Genomic DNA, 20,410 nt, shown 5'->3' on the forward strand with positions numbered 1-20,410 from the left:
GCCTAGATCCGCAGAGTGGCACAGACCAGGCTGAGGTGAGTTGATATTCTCTGAGCGACAACTGCGAAAGCGATGCAGTCAAACTCATTCGATGGAATAATTCGTCACTTCCAGGGCTATCCTTTGTGGTTGCAACTTGATTTCATCAAGGGATAACCGAAAAAGTCAAAATCGAAACTGTATGTGTGTTGCTTGCATACAAAGACTGCAGTAACAACGTAAGCCAGAACGTGCGTGACGCAGAAGAAAAAAAAAGGTTGACAGTCGCAAACTGGTGAGTTGAGACAGGGGCACAGAGGGAAAAAGTGGCAGGGGCAAGCGTGGCGATGATGTATGTCTATGGTTGCTTTTCCGTCCCAAATCGATTGTCTGTGGAGTCCGGATCCGGGATGGATGCATAGAGGCAGGATGGAGTTGCCCAACTCTCTTGTTTCCCTTGCACTAAGACGGAGTCTTTGTTAGTTGCGTTGCCCGACCAATCAATCTAGAGGTCAGCCACCTCACGTAGTCGTGCTGGCTGTTGTCATGCTCATTGACCTGGATCACCGTGGGTTGAAAGTCTGACAAGAACCTAATTCTCTAGGGTTCCCCAGCTGGCTGCAAATCGAGCCTGGCACTGGATGGTCGTGGGTGTTGAGTTTCGCTGGGCACAGAGCTCTGGTCTCGGTTCAAACGGCGCCAACACAATTCTCCGCTTTGCCAGTTTGCGACCGATCACAGCTCGTCTCGTCTCGTGGGAACCCTGACAGGGCAAGGCACCGCCGGCTTTGGTGGGGAGCGGGTTACAGTTGCAGGATGAGTCGATGGATGCTGCTTGGGAGTATCCGTATTCCTAAGCGGTGACTGTTAGGCACGATAAACATGTATTCGAGGTGGGTGGGTGGGATTGCAGCAAGTCGGAACGATTTGATTAACCGTAGTATCCAGGCGCGCGGGTCCAATTCCAAGCAGAGGCATCAAGTAACATGCGGACTGATTGTCGTTGCACAACACTTTGCTGAATAATTCTATCTTAAGGGCACATTGAACAGCAACTCATGCCAGTCAGAGCCGCCAGGTACAGGTCACCTGCACTGTTGAGCAGGGGGCGGGCCAGGTACATAGCGCCAGCATGTACCTGATATGACCCATGCGAGGTATAACCCTGCAAGCGCTGCAGCTTGATCAACCAACGAGCTGCAAGCTAGTGGTGAAGCAAGCTGACAGTTGACCAGCCTGTCCAAGGATGATATGGTCACTGAAAAGCACCTAGCCTTTCGGTGCGTTGTTCCTCGACCGCTTCTATGTATACCTAGGTAGTCATATCTTTCAAACTTTCCTAATACCAGGTGAAGCGAATCCTCAATGTAGCTTCAAGTATCAGTATAAGCACATGGTCAAAGCCTATGGGTGGGCCAGTCTCTGCTCATGCTCTGGATCAGGGCACAAACCAACTTGCAGGATTCGCGATATCGTCAACCCAGTAGGAGCCAGCATGCATGCGAGGGGTTGGGTTCTCAGCCTTGAGTGGATCAAGGGCCCCATGTCAATGAGGGTTGGAGACGGCGCTTTGATGGTTTTCACCCACAGGGACCCCAAAACTACCGCTGTGCGATGGTAAAAATAAACCTCGCGCCAGCTGCATGGTGAACCAAAAACCTGTGCTTGCTTTGACTCGAAGCGAAGCCGTCCCTGGCCGACCAGCCGCAAGGGCCGTGTCGGGGGCTTGGCGTTGAACTTGCTCCGTGCAAGTCCACAAATTTGTTGCAACGATAACACGATTCCGGCTTTCATCACTGTTCAGATGGAGATTGTCCAAATCTTATTCTCGGTTGCCATAGACACGCTTGCAGCAGCATACCTAGAAAGCATGATTCCAATAAGCGATGCCGAGCAGACTGGGAGGCAATAAGGATTGTTCATCGTCTCCCAGTCGGTGCAGATAATCCAGGTCATCTGGATGCAGCCGGCTTACCCATGCGATGTAATCTGATACAGACCCCTCACCGCGTCCCTAACATCAACACACAGTTACTTTTTCTCAGCTTTATGATAGGTGGACAGGGGAATAATGGTGCCTGGATCCCGTAGGTCGGTGGGCTTGAGATTCAGGTCGATGATGAACATCGTGCGGGGAGTCAAGCTATATCAAAGCACAATGCAACCCTTTCAAATAAAGCCCATCTCTCCCGATGTTGAACATGTCTTTGCTGCGTCGTAATTCGCTTCCAATATCGCGGTCTGATAAATTGGAAGGTACCGTCGCTTTGAAAGCTCCAGCATGAAAGGTCTACCACTCGACACGCCCACGAGATCCATCCATCGCACTGGCGCCGTTGGGCGCAAGCAATGACGTGAAATGTCGCAAATCGAATACACATGGGCGTATCTCGGTAGCAGGTAACGGTCGTTGTGGAGTTTGAGCTGGCATTTGATAGTTTGCAGCATGAGGAAGAGGCTGGCCACTGATTCCGAAGATGCCGTGCAAGTCAGGACAAACTCAATGCTGACCTCGTATGACGCATTGAGGGTCAATTGCCAGCACACTGGTTCTCTCAATGCAGGCCAAACAGCAGGTGTCTCCAAAGTGTTTGCCTGCATGCATCTCACGGCGGTGTATGTTTGCGGATGGATCTAGCGTACCTGGTGGATCGTGGTCAAGAACCAGGTACTTCATTCATCCCATAGCCAAGGAACCACCAGTCCAAGCTCTACTAGCCACATGAACCCTTCAAGAGGCTGGAGCACAGCAATAAAACATTGTATCAACATCGAATCTAGCTCTAATCGACTCTGTAGAAGCCGATGCAACAGAATCTGTCCAGCGAGTTCAAGGTTCTGTCCCGCACCACAATTCTTCGCATAAATGAGGCGCACGGAGCAGAGCCAAGGCGTGCGGAGAGAGTAACATGGCTCGCATTTGCGTTTCTGCAAGCTCTGGCTGGACGTTGCGCATGCAGCTTGAAAGGAATGCATTTACAATTCAAGGCTCACAAGCTGCTCACCTGGTACACGAATGGAAGGATTCTAGTCGTCCACCGATGGATGGTGATCTGTGATCTTGCAAGCATCTTCCCGTACTCTCCTTGTAGCGACAACATATACAACACGCTGCTGTGCCATGGAACTTGTATGAGCCATGAACCCAGTAATACCATACGGTCAACGATCGACTTCGTTTCTCTCGCCTCGATCTACTGTGATCCTGAGGCGTGGAAAACGTCGTTGATGGGACGGCTGGTTGAAATCGACTTTTGGCGTCGCCTAGAGAAGGTTTCTAGAGTTCCTGGTGGTTGGTTGGCGTATCCCTTGAAGGGTCCTTGAGATGGATACTGTATGTTTTCCAGCCATGAAGGTTCTCTTTTTCCGAAGCGGCCAGCTCCGTGGTTGTTTTGTTCCTTCGTTTCGTTTCGTGCCTTTGCTGATCTGAGTTGTCAATTTTAGCTGTACCTTATAGGCTCTCCTTGGATGGAGCCGCTAATACAGAGGTCCCATTCAAATGGAAGTATCTTACAAGAGGTACAGTATCTACCGCCTGAGGCTAGGGGAGGCAAGAGAACTTAGGGCCTGTATCTTAAGTGGTGAAAAGACTTAGGTACAGAAGTTTGGGTATATTTTAGCAGGCCTTTAGACCAGTGAGCTTTGGCAATGTCAGAAGTCCTTGCTCCCTAGGGCCACCTAACCTCCCTCGAATACTCGACCCCTCCTTCCCGTCTCATCCTCATTGTTGAACCCCTCGCCCCTCCGCTACCTTAGAGCTGGAGCTAGAGCTAGAGGCGGTAACTGCCCCACCCCCTCTGTCTATCCCTCATGCACGTCCCCCTCCTTCCCGTCATCAGTGCGTCCTGTGACCCTTTATCGATAAGAGATAAGCAGGTGGGATGTCGCCGGTCAAAAAAAGATGAGCACTTGATGGCGAAAAATAAACGAAGCATCTTCTAGCACTATCCACTGCAAGATTCGATGTATTATTTGGGCAGGTCACATTTGATTCGGCTGCTTACGACTATTGCTACAGCCCACTCTCACTGTCCTGCATCATTCAGGGTTCCCTTGGATGCTATCGACACATCCCGATGATCTGAGAAACCCTTTCAGCCGCTGTCTGTCCGTCTTCATCTTTTAATTGGCTTAGATGCTGTAGCACTACTGCATCCCTTAAACTTCTTTATTCTCTTTGTTCGTTTGGCTTTGAGAAATGAGAATGATAACCATGTCCACAACGCCAAGCACTCAAAATCGGGCATTTAGCAAGGCTTCTGGGACCAGCGTTTGAAGAGATGCCCGTTCTCGAATTCCATTGGTACCTTGGTTATTGGTGGCAATCCAGTCAACTGGCGGTGACCATTAGACTTCCAGCCTCTTTTCCTTCGTTTTCCTCTTTCAGCCGCCAGATCTTGAATGGGAGTATTGCTTGTCTCGGTGTTTTCGGGTACCTGGGGCAAGTCTAAAATTGGACAGGCAACCCGGCCGATACCCTCTGAACCTTTCTGCACACCTCGGCCTTGAGTTCTATCCCATCGCTTAATACCGTTTTCTCGCATCGGTATCAAGGATCACGATAGAGATGCGAGAATTGACCTGCATATATACTAAAACTACGCAACCAGCCGCCTCTAAAGCAGCCGCCGTTTGCGCCTCGTCGCCTTGACAGCTCCACTTGGCGTTGCTGATCAACATTGAGGGTCTTTCTTCAACTCAATCGCCTGGCTCATCATGACGAGCTATACTGAAGGTTTGGCACGTCTGTTCAGCCTCGAGCTTCTAGATGGATTTACCTCCAGTGCTATTTCCAGGCACCAAGTACGAGACATTCTCTTCCCGAAATAGCATGTAACATGGGGATTCGCCAGAAGCCTGGTCCTCAGGAATGGATGAGCCACAGACCAGCTTACCGCCTTTTAGTCGTTTCCAACCGCTGGTTGCTAGGAGACAAGCGCCTCTTTCAATATTGTCGAATACTATACGCATGCCTGGGGAGCGCAGTAACTCTCGATATCCCTCAGTATAAAAATCATCTCACTTGATATGTACGGTACCTTAATCGTTCCTGGACTACTGTCCGAGCCCTCATCCTAGCCTCTGGCCTGGTCTCCAAACCATGCCACCAAATGCAAGGCACGGTGCAGGTTGACGACAGACCTATCCACCAGAGTAACATGGTCCCCAAAGGATGCCACACTTGCACCCTTGACCTAACCTCCATGTGCTGGCATGCACACCAACTCGATGTTGACGACGACATTCGATGACTCTTTTTTGGGAGACACGCAGTTGAGCCCCGCGCCCGCTTATTCCGACCACACCCATGTGACGACTCCCTCCAGAAGCAGGGGAATATCACTCATGGGTCGGGAGGTGGGCGACCGGTGAAGCAAGGGACTGCGACTTGACTGAACCTGCAACGAAATCCACTCTGTTCGTCGATTTCAAGTATGTTGCCAGCCGAGATATCTCGAATTTACCTCCATCCTTCCCAACCTCGCTATTCAATGTTTTGCCATGTCCTGGAATTTTAAGGGTTTCTGATTGTCTTATCACCTTCCACACGGACCCTCAATTTCATGTCGTCTTGAATTGTCTTTGTTTCCAAGCCACATGCTAGTGGCCATGCTAACACCATTGCCCGATAGAGGTCCACAACATTTGTCAATTACCTGTCTTGTCCTGAACTTGTCTCGTCTTGTCTTTAACCTCTCGTTCAGGCCTTTGATCCTACACCGCTCTTTTATGCTCAAACCCAAAATTCGGAAGCTTTAACTGCTTCTGGTGGATCTTCCATCGACATGTCTCTCATCGCCTCAGCCTCACTTACTGATTGACCTTGACCTTTAAAGTCGATTCTCAGATCAACAGGCCTGCGATCGTGAAGCTGAACCTGGATCTGAATGCAGCTAACTCTAGTGGGTTGGGCTTCCTCTTGACGGTCGGGTTCTGAACCCGACTTGTCCCCAACAGACATGGCTGCTACGCATCATGACTGCATGCACCTCAAGGGCCTTTCATGCAGGTATCCTCATTCGCGTGCGTGGTTGCATGTACGTATGTACGTCAAAGTCTCATGATTCGATTCACGATCTTCCTGTGCAACCCTTGAAGTCTAACTATCACTATCGCATATCGTGCGGAGGTGTAGCCCAAGTCTGACGGCCCATCATTCCTCGGTTCTGTGGCCACGTCCAATATCTTTGTTTATTAGAACTGTTTCTCGGTTGTCTTCGGTGCCTTTGACCTGGTGTGCTCGTGCTGACTGCCCCTCCCTGCGCCATTCGGGGAGTTATGGTATATCGTACTGTTGCACAAGTATTGCTCTCCTACCGTGTCTCTTTAACGGCGCCTCTGCGGAGGCGATATTCCTTCTGCATGTCTAGTGACTTTGTCCGTGTGTTGGAGCCCGAAGTGTTAAATGATGAGCTACCCTTCATATACTCTCACGACTCACATCTAGACCTGGCTTTGAGGCTCCGTGATCAACGCCAAGTAGTTTATTGCCTTAAGCTGGGGGACATCCCCGCATGTGATTATCCTGCAGACTAAGCTACTGATACTCCAGATGTGGTAAGAGCTGACATCATGATGGTTCTAGTGTCGATCCCCAGGGTCCTTGCCAAATCGTACTGTTGATGCTTCGACGTGGTCTGCCCTGCGGTTGACATGGAGTAACCTTCAGCTACCGCGTGGGGGTGCTTTCTATTTAGATGTAATGCGGTGACTTGTTATGCACTGTGCCTGATACTTAGCAATTCGATTATTTGTTAGAAACCTTGAACTTCTTTCAGATCCTAAGTGATGGGTGGCCATCGTCTGTTATGGTGCTGCTACAGGGTAACCTATTTTGATAGTCAACATGTCTAATTGTGAATCATGCCCCAGGAAGATGCGTAGCTCTTTGGCAAGTGTCTAATTGATATGATAAACATAACAGGCGGGGTTTCCTCTTCATTGTCGTAGAAACTGTTACGAAGACAAGCTCGGCATGAGTGTTGTATTCTCGAACCCAGTCCATCCACCCCCAACTATTAAACTTACGTACATGTTAGGAAGTCAATCTTTTGCCCACCATATCATGTAGTTGGAGAGCACTCGGAAAAGAATATCTGAAATGTGTATCATTAAACATATTGATTTTCGTACATAGTCATATCTAACAGTATTGGTGTATAACGCGAGTGACAGACAGAGCTTCCCATGGAAAAACACCGCAAATTCGTAGTCAACTATTCATGTAATAGATTCTTTTGCTTCACGATGCCCAATGACAAAATGCAGGGCGACGTAACAATCCTAAACTTTATCTCATATAAGTATCAATGCTCACAGCGTCATAAGGCGCCGTCTCTTAAATATCCAACATACTCCTGATTTGCTGGGGAGGAGCATTAATGGAGTTGTTCGTCTCGGTGCTATTGCTGCGACCGGTAGATCCGGGACGTCCGGAGGATCGACCCCGGCCCTGTCCGTCCATATAAGGAGGGGGAGGAGGGCCGTCGAGTCCAAGTTGCGCTTCACGGCGAGCTCGGTCCTCGGCGAGGTTGTTAGGGAAGAGAATGCCGGCGACGGCTTCCATATTGCGCTCATGACGGCGACGCTCATTCTTACCAGTGTATGGCTGGACAAACGTTCGCGAGGCATTGGAGCTAATGGAAGCAGTGCCAGCCCGATCAGAGCGTGGGTTATTGGAAGCGTCCAGGGGGCGATGCATGTGGCCCATCTCGATATCATCATCTCTGGCAGCAGCCAAAGCCTCCTCACGTAGGTCTCGCTCCGCATCTCCTTCAATACGTCGACCAGTGGCCCTACCACCTCCGATCTCATGAACATTGCGAGTAAGCTTGTCCTTGAAGCTGAGGAGATGGTCACCCCTGACACGGTGCCACCAGGCAGGCTTGTTGACGATGCCAAGTTCTCGGTTGATCATCTCACCACGCTCTCGTCTCTTGCGGATCAGATCCTTGTCCTCATTAGGGCTGAAGAAACCGTAGAGATACTGAATGTAAAGGATGAGCAGAGTTGGCAGGAAGCCCCAACAGTAAATAACAGGGATGTTTCCGTTGTACTTGACGATGGAGTAGTCAAACTCCCATGAGATAAAGGCCTGATACGCGATGGTAGCCGCTGACAGAGGGATGATAAGCCAGAAGCGGAAAGGGATGTATCGAAGGAAGCCAACAGCGCGGTTGACGATGCCGCGGTGTCGGGGCTTATAATGCTTGATTGAGTGATGGAGGGAAAAGACGATAGTGAGCCAGGCTACCACGAGACAGAAGGCGCCGACCTTGAATCGAGTATTAGTTGCTCCAGGGACCGCCTTGGCCAATGTCTGCTCCTCCGAATGCTGTAGTTGGGTGAATTTCCAGCTACGGGGAACAACCATGAAAAAGTTCAGCCACAGCCAGAGGTAAAACCACAACGGCAACCAAAACTCAACCTTGGAACGACGATCATCGTCGCGCAAGATAAACGGATTAGGATCGACATATTGCCTTTCTTGCCAGGAGCCCCAATGACGAACAGCTTCCCAAGTCATAGCGACAGTGCCCATGCAGAGGAGGTACCAAAAGAAGACATTGACAGTGATGGGCAATTCCTGGAGATAGTACCGGTCGATATCAACGCCGACAAAGAGACTGATGAGAGCCACCGCCGCACTGAACAAGGCCCAGTACCACTGCCAGCGACGACCGATGGGATAGAAGCGCGAATCGCGTGGCACGTAGAGTTTTCCATGCTTGGCCAGGACAGTAAGGTTGAGAACAAGAGCAATTCCAAAAGCAACAGCGAAACCAATTCCGACAAAACCACGAGTCTTGATATTCTCGATCGCGGAATAGCACTTAGTGGCATTGGTCCATGTACCGTTCGGGAAGACGTAAGCCGGAGTATAGGGCGCAAAGGTCAGGTAGCATTTGGAGTTGTTGGAGATGGTGTTGTTGCTGTAGAATGTGTAGTTGAAGTGTTTGAGGGTGGTGAGGTTGAAGTGGACGCCGCCGAGAATGGTGTCGCTGCTGTTACCCTTATCACCCTCTGGCCATTCATTTACGGCACGAGCCGAGATATGGGCAAAGGCCTCGATCAAGCCGTTCATATTGGGCAATCGATGTCGAAGTTGACGCGAGTGCGTGTTATTTCGTCTGCCAATGCGCTCTGGAGGGTATCAGGGTCGTTTCGAGTATTGAGGAGAACACTGCAAGCGGAAGACTTGAACGAATCTTGAGCAGATACTGTGTAGTTGTCGCGATGCGATTGCTTATGTATATACGGGCAATTCACCCTTTAGGAATCGAGAGGGTTGTCAATCAGTAGAAATGAGTCGATTCAACAACAGAACGCATCAGGACATGGCTCAAATCGACGAAGATCCCAACCGACAAGAGATACGACGACGTCGAGATGAAGAAAGGAAGAAGAGAGGAGTAGGAGGGAAGTGGTCAAGAAAAACAAAATATCGTTGGTTAGATGCGGATTGGATGGTAATGGGATATGCCGGGCATGCCGTTGCGATGGAGAAAAGACTCGCGGCTGAGTGGGTGGCAATGATCTTTTTTTCTGGGTACGTATTTCCGAGGGTGTGGAGGTGGAGACGCCGAGCGGTCCGTCTTTGCATGTCGAAATTCTCTCATACTGAATTATTAGACACGGAATACTCGGGAAATGAAGATTACGGGCGAAAAGGATCAGCATTGATTATAAGAAAATACTGGACTTTCTTTAAAATCACTTGCAGCCAAGTCTAACCAAAAGACGCCAAGAATTGAGGGCTATTCAACTCTTCAAAGCACCTGCATCATGCCATTACCCGGCATCAAAATCAATCCACTTCTAGCACCCATGTAGTGATGACCTCACTGTAGCAGGCCCTACACTCAAGCGTTCATTGGTTGCTGTGCCAAACACAGGGCATTCTCCCGCTAATACCGCTGCTACTGTACGGACGGTTAGTAGGCACGTTTAATCCCCGCGGCGATGAGATGGATCCATTCTGCTCCGCCAGAGCCGCCAAGCCAAAGAGCTTGCTTCAAGTGCCTGAGATGCGGAATGGTTAGGTGAAGGGTACGTACCTGCGGGAGAGCGATGCCCGAAAAGGCCAGCAAGCTTCCAGAACACCCACCAAGAGCCAATTGCACACTTTAAGCTTGCGCCAACATCACCAGCTGTCAACGGTTGTAACCTCGAGAGCCAGCAGCGAGATCGTATCCATCTATATACACCATGGCAGAAGACATCATAGCCGACGAAGAACCGTCGTACATCGACTACGAGACCTTCCTCGACCCTGATTTCTCCCCCGCTTCCTTTGCGAATACGCTCGTTGTTTCGACCAATAACCCTAACGATACACCCCTCGACCTCTCTACGCCCCTATCTCGTGTTCTCTTCGATGCTCAAGAGATTGACTCGCATATAGATGTCTTGACGACCCGCTCGGCCGTCCCATTGCTCAATTATACTCAGGAACAGACACAAGCATCCAAAAAAATTGTCGGTGAATTGGATGGCCAGATCCAGAGCTTGAACGACAGCTACCGCCAGCTTGAGAAGGAGGTCATTGATAAACATGCTGAAGCAGATGAGGTCCGACTCGTCGCTCTGCGGCTATGGGAGACTCTGAAGCTTGGTCGCTCGGTTGGACGATGCTTACAGCTTGGTCGACAGCTTGAGGTTCAGCATTCGGAGCTTGACAGCGGAACCGGCAAGGAGGACCATCGGGCATTGGTACGCTGTGCTTACACAATTCTGTCACTACGAGAAGTTCTTGATCGTAAAGCTCCCGGTGAAGAAGGCTTTGGACTCAACCGTGTGGACGCCGTCAAGAGTCTGCAGGATACAGTCATAACTCCCATCGATCGATCAGTCCGCGAGCGGGCGGAGCGCACCATTCGCGAATTCTCCGTGCAGCCAACATCGACCTTTGCACAAGTTGAAGAGATCAAGGCGCGGACAGCATCTGCTTTGACCGCACTCTACCTGCTATCACCAACCACCGGTTTCAAGCCCGACAAATGGGTCCCAAGGCTGCTGCTTCAGTCTTTGGAAACCTATATACGATCGGCACTACAAGCAAGCATTACGGCATTATCTCGTTCTCTGGGCCAACTACCAACACTGGATAAGGCCTTGGCTGATGTTATCGCCAAGTGTCAAAACGTAGTTTCTCTTGAGGCTGTCCTCGAGACTATAAAGCCACCAGCCCACCCTCTTCTCCCCACCTCCAGCCAACCGACCCAATCGAGCTTACTCCAGTTCCTTCTCGCACATCTTGAGACTGGAAGCCTAGCCTCATTCTTCTGGAGGACCATGGCTAGCAGTCTCGCTACGCGTGTGCAGGATATCATGAATCGTGGAGGTGTCGTAGCTAGAACCCTACGAACGAATAAGAACACGGTTGGAGACGCAATCCGCCAGGCCGTTGTCAAGGGATCTCAGTTACACAGCGCATTGACGGGATCAAAGGCTAGAACGAAGACGGAAGTGAATTGGGACCGAGAGGTCGCTGTGATGGTGGGAAGTGTAGTGAACAATCTTCGATAAACTTGGCAGATCAAAAGCATAGCAGCGATCAGGGCATCACGAGGTCCTCAGCTTGTTTGGATATTCGTACTGTTAATGAATGTGGATTTGTCTATGTGATTCACCTGGACCAAGCATATCTGAGTTGTGATTCAAGCTTGTCGAACCTGTATCTGGTTCATGTTCTAATAATAAAAGATCGTCAGGTCGCATTCAGCGCCTCTTTGATCAGTCATCAAATGCCAAGTGAGCTCCAATCAGGGCACAAGCTCTCCCCGCATGGAGCAATCTCACGTAAAGAGGACATCTCAATCAAGGGAGGGACTTTGCTTGTTTCAGAATTGCAAACGCCTCAAAACATTGTGGACAAAACCTATCATTACAGTATTATTACACCTTCTTATACCCCATTCACCCTAAAGCCAAAACAAACATGGCACCAAATCAAGGCCTCGTTCATCCAAAGGAATACGATATCAAGGATAGCAACGTCGAGCTGATCGGGTCCGATATTGACCATCAAGTCAAGTACAATTCGGCGCTTACGGAGCCGGCTTGGAAGGATGGCAAAGTTGGCGTCGAGCCTGGGCTATTTATCTGGCGCATTGAGCAATTCGAGGTCATTCCTTGGCCAAAGGAAAAGTACGGCCAGTTCTATGATGGCGATAGCTTTATCGTACTCTTCTCGGAACTGATTGGCAGTAATGATGGTACCGAGAAGCTCGTTCACGACATCTTCTTTTGGCTGGGAAAGCATACGTCACAGGATGAAGCAGGTACCGCGGCGTACAAGACCGTCGAATTGGATGAGTTCCTCAAAGGCTCGGCAACCCAACATCGAGAAATTCAAGAAGCGCCTTCAGATGACTTTCTAGCACTGTTCCCACGAATCTCTATTCGGTCTGGCGGAATTGAGTCTGGATTCAGACACGTAGAAGAAGAAGAGGAACCAAAGCAGACGCTCACCTTGCTGCGTGTGTTTAAGAACCCAGCCGCTGGCGCCAATGGAGTTGTAGTTCACGAAGTCGAGCCCACCTGGACAAGCCTAGACGACACGGATGTCTTTGTGCTGGATGTTGGCGACAAGATCTGGTTATGGCAGGGCAAGGATTGCAGTCCAATGGAGAAGGCCAAGGCAGCTCAGATCGTACACGACATGACTGTCGCAAAACACTCAGAAGTCGAAGTTATTGCACAGACTGAGTCCCGCTCACGACGAATTGTCGATCTTCTCGGCGGCGATGACGAAACACCGCGCGAAGGCTTCCACTGCAAGAAACCCTTTACTCCTCGCACCGCTGACAAAGCGTCCAAGAAGCTGTTCAGACTCAGCGACGCATCAGGACAGCTCTCTTTTGGTCTTGTCAAGGAAGCCGAGCGGATATTGCATGATGACCTGGAGAGCGACGATGTTTTCTTGCTTGATGATGGCGGAAGAGCTATTTGGGTCTGGCAGGGAAGCGGATCGAGCGCCGCTGAGAAGAAGAGCTGGTTCAAGGTTGCGCAGGCATATGTGCGGCATTTACAGGCAGAGAGTGGACATGAAGATGCATATCTTACGCCTGTGGCTAAGGTTGTTGAAGGTGGCGAGAGTCGGGCCTTTACGAGAGCTCTTGCTGCATGAGTGCTTCGCGAGGCTGGTTGAGTCCGACCTGAAGTTGAGTTATGAATATGCTGAAGATTAGTCAACGCCTCTCATTGAAAACGGCAACTTGCATCTTCGCGGAGGATCGACGAAGATATGGTCCAATACTCTTTTCCTGCGATAGTGTGTGTCCAAGCTTTATTGTTTGAAGCCCAGTCAGTTCCCGCTTGAAAGCTTCCACGTCTCTTCACAGAAGGCGTTCTAGAAGCAGGGGTCAAAGGCGCAGGGAAAGTTTAAGCCACCTTATGGGGCTTTTAAGCATATGAGCATGCTCGATACAAGGACTTTTGTTGTCTTAAGAAAAGAAAACTGAACCTCTTGTTGGTGCTTTTGTCTATATACGCCGAGTAGGATTGAGAGGCAGACCTGTGGTATCGGTAAGTGGGCGTTCGCTTGCCCAACAATGTGCATCTTACGAAGGATCGTCGCCTGAGGTGAGGTAAGAAGGTGCTGACTGCATGAAAGTCTTAACTCCGTCCGATTTAATGATCTGACGCGTGTTCAGAAGACTTCGCGCTTATTTGAGCCGTTGATTTCTTTAAGCTTTGGCTTCGTTATCGACGTTCCCGGAGTCTAGTGACCTGATACTATTTCCTTGAGAAGCTCATGGTCGAGTCCAACATGGCCATCAATAAGCATAGTTTACCTTGTATTGCCGTGGTCATGACATATGCCCTGCCAAACTCAACTGCCACGCCGTGCGGTACTTGTTTCCGAACCGTCTCTCGGCGCACATACGGAAGAATCATCAGTTCGGGGTTGGCATAACCTTGTAGACTTGTACCAGCCATCTTGATCATTCATGGAGCTTGAAACTACACTCATATTTCCCCTCTTTATAGCGTGAACTTTATTCTGTCTATAGCTGGGGACAAACTTGGATGAGAAATGCAACATGAGTGGCAATTGGACCGCCGAGTTTCTGGGTTAGCTTTTTTACCAGGGACTGATTGACTCCGATGCTCGCTCCTTGCACTGAGCAAGAGAATCTGCCCGTTGCTCAAAGATTATCAATGATTTGTGAGCTTATTCTCTTGGCATGTTGCGGAGCCCGTGAGACAACACTGACGAGGCCCATGTGTATTGTCTGTTAGCGTTGACTGGACCAACAGAATCATGCATGACCACACCACGAGGAACTCTTAAGAGGATACGGTGTGATAGCGCAAATGTTAGAGTTGCAGCACATACAAGTAAGTAGTTACAGTGAACAAAACGTCAAACAAGAGCCTAATAAAGTGCCTCGTGCAAGAATTATACAAGGGTCGATCGGATAGATAGTGCTAGTCGGCTTGTGGGGGATGCAACCCAATGCTAATGATTCAGCCAATACCAAGCCATGAGAATAACAACCAACCAAGCTTATCTTGGGCCTGGCGAATGCACGCCACTTACATGGGGCCACGGAGGCCCATTGCGTACGACGCTCTGAGCGGCTACAGACACTATCGATTTCACTGGGTGCTCGTTCTTGGTGATCGTCATAGAATTCTTTGCGGGTGAATCCGAACCTTCCGCCGGTATCCTACAAGAGGTCCCGCTACCCCCGATGACCCAATTCAACATGTTGAAACTGGAATCTGCATCAGCCTCAATAAACGTTGTAGTTTGTTGGTTGTCGGTGCCGAATCTTGTCAGTGACAACATCGACGGTAAAGCTGCGTCAACTGCATCCACAACAGCATACCAAAAAGCAAACCGATCATAAAGCCACTGGGGATCAAAAACCCTCATATGGTTTTTCTCTCCATCAGCCACAAACCATCGGAATAAATCGAAATGAAGTTTACATCTCTTGTGCTCTCCGCTGCACTCGCGGCTACAGCGCCTCTATCTCGAAGCACTGATGTTCGACTTGTCACTTACAACATTCGCCTCGCACCAAACAAGCCCCAATGGGGTGAGGAATTATGGCCCGTTCGTCGTCCACGCTTAACAGCCCAAATCAACTACGAGACTTCTGGAAGACCTGAATCCATTGTGTGCATGCAAGAAGCATTGTATCCGCAAATCCAAGACATCCAACAAGATCTGGGAAGCGAGTGGGACTACTATGGTATCGGCCGCAGAGGCGGCCAAAGTGATGAATTCTCCCCAATCTTCTACCGTCCTTCTGTCTGGAATATTGAGGACAAGAAAACATACTGGCTGAGCGACACGCCTGAGAAAGTTGGTTCCAGGGGATGGGACGCCGCATTTCCAAGGATTGTCACCGTCGCGCGCTTTCAACATGCCGCTACGGGCAATCGCATGGTCTACATGTGTACACATTTCGACCACAAGGGGAAGAAAGCTCGTGCTAATTCGGCAAAACTAATCACTGATATTGCTGAGACCTGGTCTATACTCGACGGTGAGACTATACCTGTCTTTATCGGTGGCGACCTCAACTCCTCCCCCAGCGGTGCGGCTTACAAGCATCTCGCCAAAACCATGAACGACGTGAAGAGCCTTGTCCCTCAGAGTAAGCGCTATGGACATTCGTCGTATACTTACACTGGATTTACTACAGTCCCATGGGACGACATGTACCTCGATCACATTTTCGTGCACGACCCGACCGGTATCGAATTCAAGGCCTTTGCGGTGGTTAACTCGCGATATGAAGATGGGGTCTTTATTTCGGACCATCGGCCGGTGGTGGTGGACGTACGACTAAACCAGGTCAGTCGCAAGCAACGAAGGACAGGGGAGAAAAAGGACGAATTCTAGTAGACCATGATTTCTTTTGTACAACGGCGTTGGGGATAAGTTATGATATGATACCCGTGTGAGATTGTTTAGATCTAAATGGAAATCACTCTACCAAACCAAATACTTCTTGCTGGCCTACCAACTACTTGTACTGACGAGCTTCTCTCTCACACCAGTCAGCGAAAGCTTTTGAGAGGCCAGTACCCCCCTCTTGTCCATTCTTCAAAGACACCTTGATGTCATCTGGGATGCATCCGATGCGACCCCAAGGGTAGATCAAGACTCCGTTATTATCGGCGGTGATATCTGGTGACAGCAGTCCGAACAGCTCACTATAAGCTCCATACTTGGGCGCTTTAAACATGAGGCCCTGCATATCGTCAACATATTTACCCAAGACGTAGTATGTCCACTTACCATCATGAAAGACACAGGTCCGGGCATATGGCGCTGAAGCTCCGTCTTCAAGAACCCTGGGTTGACAGCCTACCTCGTTAGCATCGCACTGTCACTCCCATGAGGGCAAACTCACCACTGATATAATTCCTTGCGATCCCAATCGCTGAGAAGTCTCGTGGGCCAAGAGAAGATTACCGGCCTTGCTCATCATATAGTTCTCCATCTGGTCTTTGACCAGTTTCGGCTCCTTCTTTACCTCATTCCAGACAAGGCCCCCCTTGGGCGTGCCCATCTGAAGAGTACTTGCAAGCCATACAACTCGAACAGTTCCCTCGTCTGCGACAATCGTGGTCTTCACCAGAAGCTCCTCGAGAAGTCGCGACAGTAGATAACCGCCCAAACAGTTTGTTCCCATCTGCAACTCATGCCCCTGCTCGGTCTTGCTACCCTCAGGAGGCATCATGACACCAGCATTGAGCACTAGACCATCGAGTCTTATTTCTTTAGCGAGAAATTGCTGAGCTGCAGGCTTGATACTTGCGAGGTCGGAAAGGTCAACACATAGCGACTCAAGACGTCCTGTTGAATCAGGAAACGCTGACTGCACCTCTTTTATGGCCGACGTGATCTTGGAATAGTTACGTGCAGCTATGTAAACGATCGCTGAGCGGGAATAGAGAATCTTAGCCAGTTCCAGACCAACACCAGATGTTGCGCCCGTGATGATGTATACCCTGAAGTTCAAGGAGGGTAGGGAAGATTCTGTGAAGGTAGGAGACGGAGGAAAAAGTTGTGTTCGAACAGTCATTCTCTAAGATGAGCTTGATATTGAGGCTATTAGACAGCGATAATGATGATGAGTTCATGGTTCGAGGAGAAGGGCATCGAGGACTTATATATCCATTCTATTTATTGCTTCTGAATGGCATTTGTCACCCCTGTCTATACACAGGGCTATCGATATTATCATTGAGGCTGGGTCGATGTCGAAACTCTGATATTAGCTCGCATCGTAGAAAGTACATGGCCAAGTTCAGGGTCAAGTCGAGGTAATGTGGGCCCCGACGCGGTGATGCTCAAATTCGGTCGGAGATGGCCCACGGGATCGGCTTTATGGTATTTTGGCACCTCCGACAGGGGCCGGATTCCCGATGACCCCACCCGCGGGCGTGTAATATCATCGTATTAGATACGCGAGGTTATCATAATTGTAATCATTTCTACAAACTTGTTCAAACATTCTTCTGGTCTTACGGGTGCAAGGCCCTGTGGTGAAGCTTGATTGCTTCCGATGCTCAAAATTTAATCCTGTGCTCCAGGCACCGTTTGATAACTTCCTTCAGGCACAGGAACACGAGCGCTCCGAGTGTAAATATGCTCCGCATTCTCCCAACTCAACCCCTCGACACAACCCCCTTTCACCGACAGATATGGCTTGCCTTGGCCGTCCGGCAAGACGCTACGATGTAAGACCCTCACGCCGCACGTCTTGCAAAAGTAGCACTCCAGGGTATTTCCCTCGTCTGTAGGTCGCTTCCAGACTCCCAGCTTGGACAGGACATCTTCAGAGAGAGGCCACATGTCGTCAGCTGGGAAGATGGCTGATGTACCAAAGGCAGAAGCAGATTGTTTCTGACATTCAGTACAATGGCAGCAGTAAACACTGAGGGGTTGGGGTCGTGAGGCTGTGATTTGGACTGCGCCGCACTGGCATTCGATCTTGGGATTCATTATGCTATCGATGTATCAGCAAGAAACATCACCAAGAACCGGCGTGTCTCACATTGGTTACTAGAATCACGTAAGTTAGGAGATGATAATGGTTGAAAGGACATTTAACACATCGTCAGAGAGATGAGTTTTCTCAAATAGCAGGAATCAGCCCAATCTGTCACACTTATCAGCCTCAAAGGCGGTGCATCTATTACCCCGCTCGAGTCTCAAAGCTATCGTGAAAAGGGTTAGAAAAGCATCAATATCATCTTTGCTTTCTCACATCTCCCTCAGAAACTGCCCGAACGGCGACTGAATCTCTCCAACTCCGACAGCACCAGTACGCAACTGAGGTCACGGCTCCCAACCAATAAGAGCCACGCCCGGTTAGCTCAATCGGTAGAGCGTGAGACTCTTACGAGTACGCGATCTCAAGGTTGCGGGTTCGACCCCCGCATCGGGCTGTTCCTATAATTCGATTGCGAGCGTTTGCAAGGCTTTCTTTTTTGCAAGTTTCCGTAAAGTTGCGCTGGGAAGTTCTCTCATTGCTGGGATTTCCGAAGGTTCTGAAACGTCGCTGAACCAGTCGAAGTTGAGTGAGGACTGCACGGCCCCACTCTTCAGCCAGATTTTCCGCTCTTTGACGTCACATTCGCTGTTATTGTTGCCTGCAACACCACATGTAATCTGTAAGCCCCTCTTGGTGATGCCTTCAAGAACCTCCATCACTGCATATCAATCGTCAAAATGCCCTCCAACGGCTCGTATCAGAACTCAAACCATCCTCATGTAGGACCTTGGACAGGCCCAATCCATCGGCCGTGGCTGTACCTCAAGAGGGCCGGCGTTGCCGCGTCGTATCCTTTACGTGGCATCTGGTTCTTCATTCAAAACCGTGAGTTCTGGCCACTCCTGCTGGGAAGGATCCTGCCAATATCTTTAATCTCGTTCTTGGTGTACCTTTTACTCTTCACGTTTGCCTTCTTGCCCCAGTATGCTTTCTTAGCGATCTTCCATGGCTGGGGCGCGTGGGTCAATGCTGTGGTACTGGTACTAGGCGAAGGATTGGTCATCATCCAGGGTCTGTTCGAGGGCTTCTTCGTTGATGAATGTCGAGTGGATGTATTTGATGTAAGTAATTGGACTGAGAAACGGTTGTTATTTGTAGTTCAGTGACTGACAATTGTAGGCGGCCCTCATCAAGCTTGGACATAGGGATCTTGTTGCACCACAGCGAATCCTGTTCTTAGACGCACCGAACCCGGTCAGAATGCTCGGAAAGCCCACTACTGCTGCCATCTACACTCCATGGAGCATCGTCCAGATTGTTGAGCTCATTGTCTTCCTGCCGCTCAACCTTGTTCCAGTTATTGGCACGCCTGCCTTTATCATCATCACTGGAACTCGACTCGGCAAGCTCGCTCATTATCGCTGGTTCCAGATCAAGGGTTTCTCAAAGGTTGAGCAGAAGAAGGCATTGAGGGATCGCGCCTGGGAGTATGTTTGGTTCGGCACAGTCGCCATGATTCTTGAACTCATCCCTGTCTTGTCGCTCTTCTTTCTCCTGACAACTACAGCTGGTGCAGCTCAGTGGACGGCTCGGATCGAGGAGGAGAGTAGGAGCCCTGCTGAGAATACTGCTGCGAACGGTCAGACGTACCAAGATGATGCCCACGAGGACCCTCACCCCGATGCACCTCCCCCTTACACTGATTATTCCGATGATGTAGTATGAGCCAAGGATAATGAATTACCATGATATGAGTTTAATGTTATCTTGATTGTCTATTTCACCGACCTGCCATTGGGTTCGACAACTCGTCTCGATGCCAGTGTACTCATATTCTCTGCGCATGAGCCCCTTCCACTATTCTGACCACACCTAGCACATTTCCTTCACCGGAAGCAGCATCTCCAAAATGGAAGGCCTGCTGGGATCCAGAATGACTGAGGCACCAAACCTTGCATGCCTGCCTGCTGAGTGCTTCCCTCGCGAGAAATCGTCCCATCTTGCGTGGCGTTCCAGGTGCAGGACACTGCCAACAGCTGGGGAACAGGAAGGAACACTGGCTGCTGAACTTCGACTCGCTCAAGAGCCCATGTGGTGACTTTAACTGAGTTCCATGTGTTCGAAGTTCAAGTTACTAGTGAAGCTTCACATCACATTCTTAGAACTTGAAGAGATAGACATCTTACAATAGCAATAGAGACTAACTTAACATTAAATTGGATTACCGCATGCAAGTACAAAGTTAGACCTAGTTCTCACATTGATTGATGCGCCTGCCTCTTTGGTTGATCTGGTCCAATAGGGGGACAACTGCCGGCTGGCAACTGCCTCACGCAGTGCCCGAACTCCTTCCTCCTCTCGTCGTGACTTCCTTACCCTCTGGCTCGCGCAACTCCTCAACGCGTCATCCCCAACATTCTGCCGCTCCAGAAGGAAGGAACTCCTGCCCTCGTCCCCCTCCG

The 20,410-nt window shown here is 49.9% G+C and overlaps 8 protein-coding genes and 1 non-coding gene across 9 annotated transcripts; 6 read left to right on the forward strand and 3 right to left on the reverse strand.

The window, feature by feature from the left end:
- Nucleotides 1-6,961: 6,961 nt before the first annotated feature.
- FOBCDRAFT_214971 (uncharacterized protein) lies at nt 6,962-9,461 on the reverse strand. The gene has a single exon (XM_031173638.3). The coding sequence runs from the start codon at nt 9,062-9,064 to the stop codon at nt 7,319-7,321; it is 1,746 nt and encodes a 581-aa protein (XP_031050423.2). The 5' UTR covers nt 9,065-9,461; the 3' UTR covers nt 6,962-7,318.
- Nucleotides 9,462-10,113: 652 nt separating this feature from the next.
- Nucleotides 10,114-11,703, forward strand: FOBCDRAFT_214972 (Golgi transport complex subunit COG5). The gene has a single exon (XM_031173639.3). It carries the CDS (start codon nt 10,189-10,191, stop codon nt 11,506-11,508), a length of 1,320 nt encoding a protein of 439 aa, XP_031050424.2. The 5' UTR covers nt 10,114-10,188; the 3' UTR covers nt 11,509-11,703.
- Nucleotides 11,704-11,859: 156 nt separating this feature from the next.
- On the forward strand, nt 11,860-13,111 carry FOBCDRAFT_288383 (uncharacterized protein; the record flags this gene model as incomplete). The annotated part of the gene is made up of 1 exon (XM_031173640.3): nt 11,860-13,111. Exon 1 carries the CDS (start codon nt 11,921-11,923, stop codon nt 13,109-13,111), a length of 1,191 nt encoding a protein of 396 aa, XP_031050425.2. The 5' UTR covers nt 11,860-11,920.
- Nucleotides 13,112-14,510: 1,399 nt separating this feature from the next.
- Nucleotides 14,511-15,943, forward strand: FOBCDRAFT_214974 (Endonuclease/exonuclease/phosphatase). Its single transcript, XM_031173642.3, has one exon. It carries the CDS (start codon nt 14,912-14,914, stop codon nt 15,842-15,844), a length of 933 nt encoding a protein of 310 aa, XP_031050427.2. The 5' UTR covers nt 14,511-14,911; the 3' UTR covers nt 15,845-15,943.
- On the reverse strand, nt 15,944-17,292 carry FOBCDRAFT_214976 (uncharacterized protein). Its single transcript, XM_031173643.3, has 3 exons — nt 16,359-17,292; nt 16,244-16,312; nt 15,944-16,196 (listed from the first exon to the last, which is right to left on the reverse strand). The coding sequence occupies exons 1-3, from the start codon at nt 17,031-17,033 to the stop codon at nt 15,969-15,971; spliced, it is 972 nt and encodes a 323-aa protein (XP_031050428.2). The 5' UTR covers nt 17,034-17,292; the 3' UTR covers nt 15,944-15,968.
- A 94-nt stretch (nt 17,293-17,386) lies between these two features.
- Nucleotides 17,387-18,355, reverse strand: FOBCDRAFT_214977 (Mss4-like protein). Its single transcript, XM_031173646.3, has one exon. The coding sequence runs from the start codon at nt 17,954-17,956 to the stop codon at nt 17,528-17,530; it is 429 nt and encodes a 142-aa protein (XP_031050431.1). The 5' UTR covers nt 17,957-18,355; the 3' UTR covers nt 17,387-17,527.
- On the forward strand, nt 18,320-18,402 carry FOBCDRAFT_t45. Its single transcript has one exon. It is a non-coding gene; the product is annotated as a tRNA-Lys (tRNA).
- Nucleotides 18,367-19,704, forward strand: FOBCDRAFT_176759 (uncharacterized protein). The gene is made up of 2 exons (XM_031173647.3): nt 18,367-19,069; nt 19,128-19,704. The coding sequence occupies exons 1-2, from the start codon at nt 18,686-18,688 to the stop codon at nt 19,671-19,673; spliced, it is 930 nt and encodes a 309-aa protein (XP_031050432.2). The 5' UTR covers nt 18,367-18,685; the 3' UTR covers nt 19,674-19,704.
- FOBCDRAFT_214980 (uncharacterized protein) lies at nt 19,705-20,175 on the forward strand. Its single transcript, XM_059609398.1, has one exon. It carries the CDS (start codon nt 19,858-19,860, stop codon nt 20,044-20,046), a length of 189 nt encoding a protein of 62 aa, XP_059466773.1. The 5' UTR covers nt 19,705-19,857; the 3' UTR covers nt 20,047-20,175.
- The last annotated feature ends 235 nt before the right edge of the window (nt 20,176-20,410 follow it).

This window comes from Fusarium oxysporum, chromosome II (assembly GCF_013085055.1).
Source record: "Fusarium oxysporum Fo47 chromosome II, complete sequence".
NCBI lineage: Eukaryota > Fungi > Ascomycota > Sordariomycetes > Hypocreales > Nectriaceae > Fusarium > Fusarium oxysporum.